Here is an 8151-nt window from a genome sequence, read left to right as displayed (position 1 = left end):
TGTGTGATGAAGAAAATTTATTGGACGGATCAGATGATGATGATGATGAAGAAGATGATGTCGACGCTCCCGTTGATATTCAGAATGCCCCCATTCCACCTAGACCTGAAATCCCTTTCTTTGAAAACATTCACATGGGTGGTGATTTTGACATTAGTAACCGCGATGTCGTTCCCCGTAACCGAATCTGGAATGCTGAAAATCCAGAGTTGGACAAAGGGATGGTTTTCGTTGATAAGAAGCAACTCGTACATGCTGTGAAATTGTACCATGCAACAAATAATCGAGAGTATAAAGTCGTAACCTCCAAGCGAGACGTTTGGGTGTGTGCTTGCAAGCACGACTGTAGATGGTGGTTGCGTGCATCTCTTAGTAAGAGGCATGGGCTTTTTGAAATAAAGCAGTATAGGGGTCCTCACCATTGTTTATACCCACGAACGAACAGGGACCACACAAATATTAGCTCCAGTTACATTGCTTCTCATCTTTTGGGACAAGTTGCGGTGAGTATACAAAATAAATGTTTACATTTATATACACATTGTTTATTTAAAGTGTTCACACCAAAATTGTGTCTTTAAAGTGTTCACACCAAAATAATCTGACTCATAGGTATTGTTGTATGCAGAACGAACCTGATATGCCCATTAAGAATGTCATCGAAGACATAAAAAAGTCCATGAACTATACTATACATTACAAGAAGGCGTGGCATGCAAGGGCAAAGGCAATTAGAATGGTATTCGGAGATTGGGATGAATCATATATGATGTTGCCTAAATTCATGTATGCATTACAAACATCTAATCCTGGCACCATCGTGCAATGGAAGCATAGATATACCGGAAATACAACCATTATGCCCGTCTTCCACTTTGTTTTTTGGTCTTTCAAACCCGTCATCGATGGATTCAGACATTGTAGGCCTGTTATAACCATAGATGGTACATTCTTATACGGGAAATACACTGGTGTGTTGCTTGTAGCAACGATTGTCACCGCCAATGGCAAAGTACTACCGCTTGCATTTGCTGTTGTCGACAAGGAGAGTTTGGAGTCTTGGTCGTTCTTCATTTCAAATATCAAGGAACATATTGTCATGGACCGATAGGGAGTGGCTTTGATATCCGATCGAGCTGAGAGTATTTTAGCTGCTGTGAGGCGGCATTGGTTGAATCCGTCGCTCCAATTTGTTGGATATCATCGGCACTGCCTTCGACATGTTTGTAGTAACTTTAACACTACGTTCAGAAATAAGGAGCTGAAACAACTTCTATGGAAAGCAGGAACTGCTCATCAACGACGAAAGTGTAATGGTTACTTACAACAAATACAGGCTATTGACCAAGAAGCCATCACTTGGGTTTACAAGATGAATCCTGAGGAGTGGGCCCTTTCGTATGACGGTGGACATCGTTGGGGGGTATTGACTAGCAATGATGCAGAGTGCTTCAATAGCGTCTTGAAAGGTGCAAGGAATTTACCTATCTCAGCTATGGTTGAATTTACATTTCGGCGGCTTGTAAAATATTTTGACGAGATGGGAGCCCAAGCTGAACTAGATGTACGAAATGAGTTCCAATACCCTAGACAGATGCAAAAAACTATTGAGGATGGCATCGCAAGGGCAAATACTTTCAAGTTGATATCATATGACAGGTTAGTTTGTAATATAAATTAAATTATTGTTATTATGTTGTCAATTTAACTACACCTAAAAACATGAACTTCATTAGTTTCTATTACAATTTTTTTATAGGCCACGCCGCGTGTTTGAGGTGCAAACATCTTTTCGCCATAGACGAGGTCGCAATACACAAATTGTGCGGATGAATCAACCCACGTGCAGTTGTGGGAAATATGAGATACGACACTATCCATGTTCTCATATGCTTGCTGTAATGTCTGAATGCGGTGACAATCCATTCGAGTACGTTGATTTAGTATATAGGCTTCCTGTATACATGAGGGTTTGGGAAACTAAATTCAATCCAATACCGCATCAAGATTATTGGGCTGATCCGCAGTGGACTTTAATGCCTAATGTACTGCGTTTGCGACAAGTGAAACGAGGTCGTGCATCTATGTCTCGTATTCCGAATGAGATGGACATATCAGATAGGCGTTTGACCGCTCGTTGCAGTGAGTGCCAGCAGACAGGTCATGACAGGCGAACATGTCCGGCGCGACTTGGTCGATGAAGACTATGTAATACTTACATATTGTAATAGATCTTTTTGTAATTCTTTATTTGTAATAGATCATTTTCTTTTCTTTTGTAATTCATTATTTGTAAACGGGGTCATACATTTAATAGAACATTTTTTATTTGTAATAGATCATTTCTGTTGTTTAATTCTTTATATATTGTAATTGTTTTATTTGCTTGACAAAATTTACAACTATCATAGTTTTTATTCTCTACTTCATTGAAAATGTTTATTACAGAATTTTATTTAAAATCACATAGTTCTTCTTTCATTTTAAGATTTTAATATTTCGACTGATTCAAGCATTTTGTACATTTAGAATTTATGAATTACATGTACGTAATTTACAAATTTTTTACTTTATTGCAAAACAAAAATTACAAAATCAATAATGAAGTTGTCGAATATGCCATAAATGTAACGAATTTTGTCAAATATGTCAAAATCAATAATGAGGTTATGTCAAATATGCCAAAATCAATAATGAAGTTTTGAAAAAAAAATGATCATTCCATTTTGTTTGTAAATATTGACATACAAAAACTATCCACATGTTATTGGTCATTATTAAGCTTATGTAACTGAAATCGTAAAATGACTTTGTAAAAGATTTTTATATTAGTCCGAAGCATAGATAACGATAGGTTATGTTGAATTGCTTATCATATTTAATGGCACATAATATGCAAAATTCTGATTTTAGTTAATTGCTTCCATGTTAATGGCACACAAATTTATACTTTTAAAATAATCGACCACATTTATTTTCCAAGTCGTCATGTACATAATAATTTGAGCTTAATTGATATAGTTAAATTACATGCTCACCAATACAGTTTTTCAAAATGTATTTGTTTTTCAACTGTACAGGCTTCATGGCACATCTACCTGATGAGGTCCCCCTTTTGAGTCATCCACACCGGGCTGACAGTATATGGGAGGACCCGGTATGCAATAACGTTTGTTGGACTTTACGCGTACAATGAAAATACACTGCATTTTGTTTTTGATTTCCTTGATAATGCTATAATTTAAAATACTCATTCTGTTATGCAGGACCAGTCACGCACTGTGGTGGCATGCCGACGGGGAGATTCCGGCCTGTGGGATCGTCCATTGGACCATAGAGTCTTGCAGTGTCTACTACGCGCGGGATTCTATGGTGTATATCGTATAGGCCATATCAGACTGGACCACCCACTCATTACTGCTCTCGTCGAGAGATGGCGTACAGAGACTCATACATTTCATTTCCCGACCGGTGAGGCCATCGTCACATTGCAGGACGTATCTGTCCTATACGGTCTACAGATTGATGGGCGAGCAGTTACTGGACTTGACCCATCATTGACGACGGAGCAGTGGATAGCGCTATGTGCTGAGCTATTGGGAGTAGCACCTACACCTGCAGACTTACAGGCAGGTAGAGTGAGGGTAAGGTGGCTGTCGGAGCATTTTCAGGGCGATTTTCCAGATCATGCTGCAGATGAGTTAGTACAGCAGCATGCGCGAGCATATATTCTGTGGCTTATTGGGGGGGTACTTCTCCCTGATAAGTCACAGAACCTGCTCAAGCTAATGTATTTGCCACTGTTGAGAGACATTGACGTCATCGGGCAGTACAGCTGGGGCGCCGCGGCTTTGGTGTGCTTGTATAGGATGTTATGTCGAGCCACTCAGGTGGGTGTGACTCAGATCGGAGGACCCCTTGTCTTGCTACAGGTTAGTAAGAATTTTATTACATGTCAATTCATATTGTATGGCATATATCACTATTGTAATTGCGTTCAAACTATTGCAGATTTGGGCGTGGGAGAGATTGATTCGCATTGCCCCGTCTAGGCGGCAACTAGTTGCTCCTGGTGAGGTTCCCATTGCGCAGGGAGACATGCAGATGCCGGCCGGACCTCGAGGTAGCCGGTGGAGGGTTGACATGAGCCACGAGGTCGTATCGACCCACGTAGTGGTCGTGTATAGAGACCAGCTTGACCGGATGATAGACGGCGAGGTATCAAATTTAAATACCTAAATTTTAATTGTCATATGAACTGTATATGTTTATGAGCGATTTTTAATAGACTTGTCGTTATTGTAGTTTATCTGGCAGCCTTATGCTGATGTCCTCCAGACGCTCCCAGACTACTGCCGCCTAGGTGAGGATATATGGATGGCGAGAGTACCACTCATTTGTTTTGACGTGGTTGAGTGGCATCTCCCTGATCGTGTCCTCCGACAGTTTGGTCGGGTCCAGGCCGTGCCGGATCGGTGTGACACCGAGTGGCGATTGCATGCGACGGATAGACGTGGCCGAGCCAACACTGACTGGAGTCAGCATCATATGCGATACATACAGTTGTGGGATGCCCGTCGCGACACTATTGTACAGGCTGACTGGAGCGATGGGGTCCTCCCCTCTCCCGACCCTTACATGTTGTGGTATCGGCGACATACACACCTACTTGTCGGTAATCCGAGCCACCTGTCCGAGGCCGGATATCAGGGAGTTGGGCCTTCTCTCGAGGCATTGGTGAGTATCGTACTATATCTCCGATAATTGTTAATATCATAATTGATTATTTTCAGTCAACAATAGCCTAATATATCTGATTTTTTTTCCAGGTGGTTCGAGCTGGGAGGTCATATCACTTGGCTGACGACGCCATTTTCAGACGTGATGGACAGCTTGGTCTGCAGGCCCTTGTAGAGATCAGAGAGTTATTGTACGAGGGGATCCAGCATGCCCATCGGGTAGATCGTCTGCATTTTGGGGACTACGGTGTACACAGTGCAGCAGCTGCTCCAGACACATCAGTCCCGTCCACGTCAGTGCCTCCCAGTTCAGCGCCAGCCACAGCAGGTCCTTCGACTTCAGTCACCCCACCACATGATACCCCATACATTTCTCCATATTCCCCACACGTACATCTTACCCAGCATACTGACCCTGACCCTGATTGGTCACCGCCCCGCTTCATGCATGATGTTATTACCCCACCCACCCAGTTACAGCCTACTTTTCTGGGGAGTACTTCGACTGCGCCCCGGTTCATGCATGATGTTGCTACCCCACCCACCCAGTTACCACCTGCTTTTATGGGGACTACTTCGACCGCGCCCAGGAGTACACATGATGCAGTTCTCACTGACATCTCCCACATTGATGATGAGGCCCCTATTGAGCCCCCCCCCAGAGCGCGAGGAAGAGGTTATGGTCGTGGGGGACGTCGCGGCCGAGGTCGGGGTGCGGGCAGAGGCAGAGGTTGGGGTCCAGCTACAGATCGTGATACAGTTGCACCAGACGAGGGAGTGGGAGTTTCACAGCTCACAGCAGTATCTGATCTACAGGCACAGGCAGGATCAGGGGCATCAGATGCAGGAGAGGGGGGGTCACACTCACACTCACAGGCTCCACAAGCAGTCAGTGGAGGGCCACATGCAGGGGAGAGAGTGCCAGATATTCAGAGAGTCTACCGTAGGAGACCGAAGAGGGAGATCCACGGTCGGGGTTGTGGGACTGGGGGCAGATTAGGGCATTAGCGGTTGTGATATGGACTATATAGGTTTTTTTTTTTCTTTTTTTTGTTTGTATGTGTCAAACTTGTACAGCTGATGTAAGTGTCATACTTATTTATTCGCAATTATAATTTCACAATTTTTTATTCTTATTTATATTGATGAATCACACAAATCTGTTTCACATCTCTACCCCTCTTTCATTATCCGTAATTTAGGAGAACATAAATTACAAACGCGTTTGGTTTGAACAAAACGTGTAAAGAAGCTATAAAAAATATGTTTGTTCAAGGCTAAAAATAATTGAAATATCTCGCTTCATTGATAAGTCATGGATAAGCATTACAAATTGCATGCATTACAGAAATGCCCTGGGCGTTCATCCAAACAATTTCATTCATTATCATCATCATCTGACATCTCAATATCAGATTCATACATAACATCCATGCTCCAGGCGTAGTACTGGTGTGCATCATCCATTAACCCATCTTCGGCACGCTCATTTGCGGTCTTCATTAGTCCGGACCTTTGCAAACGTTGGGTCATGCGATTAACCTCGTCGCGGATATGATGCAATGCCCTTTGCAACAACTGTGGAGTGTCAGTTGGCATACGCATGGCTAACCGGCGAGGAAATTTAAGATTAACTTCACGGCATAGCTCAACGAGAACGTTTGCTCGAGTTTTGCGAAATTCCCACTCAGCTCTCATGGTATTGACGGTGGCACGTGAGTAACGCAAATTTGGATTTAATGGGTATTGAAATTCATCTCCATCTGCAACCTAATAGCGACCCATTGCTGAATATAGATCAACCACCGTATATGTCATGATGATATCGCTAGAAATAGCTGTAAAACTTTTGTTGTGGTATGCTACGATATTTATACCATATATACACATGGTAGCTGTATGTGTGCAATTTCCTATTCGATCACATGCATGCCACTGACCTTATCCAGTGCATTCGGCTGTCAGGACTCGACTTTGTGTAGTCATGAACGAATCAACGGCCTGTAGCATCGGCTATTGTGCCGCAGATGCAATGATGCCTGTGACTTTGTGCATAATTCCAATGGGCACAGTAGGTAGGAGGTATGTGACTTTGTGCAGCGACGCAGGGATGCATCTGACTTTGTGCAGTGATACAGTGATGCGTGTGACTTTGTGCATCACTGCATCACTGCATGTGACTTTGTGCAGTGATGCAATGCTGCATGTCACTTTATGCAGTGATGCAGTAATGCATGTGACTTTCTTACTTTGCCATGCTTGTATATGTTGTGACTTTTTTCTTGACATTACGCGATGCATGTGACTTCTGCAGTGCAACTTACATGCTTTGTTTTTTCCGCACATTTCAGAATTCATTTAAGTCACATTATTACGACTGTGAAAAGAAGCAGAAAATGGTATTATGTTGGTAAAAAAATATGATGGACGGTTGTGTAATGACAATAAAAATCGGATGACTGTGAAGTTCATTAACTGAAAATAAGATAAAATATAGGCACCAAAGTTCCAATCGTGTTTACCTACCAGGTGACCATTTTATTATGTTGGTGAGAAAAACAATGATAGTTTATGAACAATATTACTTTAATAGAAAAAAAATTTCATTTTTCGATTTCATTTATAATTTCTCGAAAACACCTATACGTACTGAAATCATCAATTCCAAGTGACTACTTATTGTATTACAAAAGTAAGCATGACAAAATAGTTTCATGTCGCGATGTGACAACTCACTGCATTTTGTTTTATTTGACAACGCACTGCTCGAATATGAAGGGATTGCATTGTGATTCTATGGCCTACAATTATGATTTTATCTTACAACCACGTCCGTGACTACATCACAGGTACACAAAGTCACGGGTAATCAAAATTACATGAAATGAATAACATCAAATAATATCACGTGTATCACTTATTCCATAGTGCCCTAGCACCACTATGATGTCTATAAATACCCCAGTATGATGTTTGTTGAAGTCATAACAATAGTAATATATATACAATTACTATTATTATTATTTTTTTTAATTTTATTAACAATGTCTTCAAGAGGTGCAGGAAGTTCACGCCGGCAAATAAATCCGAAAGTGTGGCTGCTACTTCCATTTATGTATGACTACAAGAGCGAAAAGTACTCGAGTCCGAAGGATTATTATGCTGGTATCCGAGCAGAATGGGCGTTCAGGGTAACGGAGCAAGAAGGATTGTATAATGATCTACGTAACTTTGGGGCACCGGTACCTCATCGTCGTTCATTGACCATGGCTAGACGAAATGTGAGTGACTATGAAAAAGCAGTTAGCAGAATTAAGAAGGAGAACAACAGGATGTTGATGCGGAGATGTTGACATTTCATGCTTCAGCTAGCCACTGAAATGGCAGAAGCAAGCAACAGAGATTTGACAAT

General features: G+C 41.9%; 1 protein-coding gene across 1 annotated transcript; it reads left to right on the top strand.

Annotated features, from left to right (window-relative positions):
* Positions 1 to 3788: 3788 nt before the first annotated feature.
* On the top strand, positions 3789 to 5879 carry LOC114323223 (uncharacterized). The gene is made up of 4 exons (XM_028270773.2): positions 3789 to 3932; positions 4012 to 4218; positions 4306 to 4737; positions 4830 to 5879. The coding sequence occupies exons 1-4, from the start codon at positions 3789 to 3791 to the stop codon at positions 5745 to 5747; spliced, it is 1701 nt and encodes a 566-aa protein (XP_028126574.2). The 3' UTR covers positions 5748 to 5879.
* The last annotated feature ends 2272 nt before the right edge of the window (positions 5880 to 8151 follow it).

Source organism: Camellia sinensis, chromosome 2 (assembly GCF_055761805.1).
Source record: "Camellia sinensis isolate YWXY chromosome 2, ASM5576180v1, whole genome shotgun sequence".
Lineage (NCBI taxonomy): Eukaryota > Viridiplantae > Streptophyta > Magnoliopsida > Ericales > Theaceae > Camellia > Camellia sinensis.
Note: the sequence above shows the minus strand (reverse complement) of the source record. Positions and strands in the feature narration are given on the sequence as shown.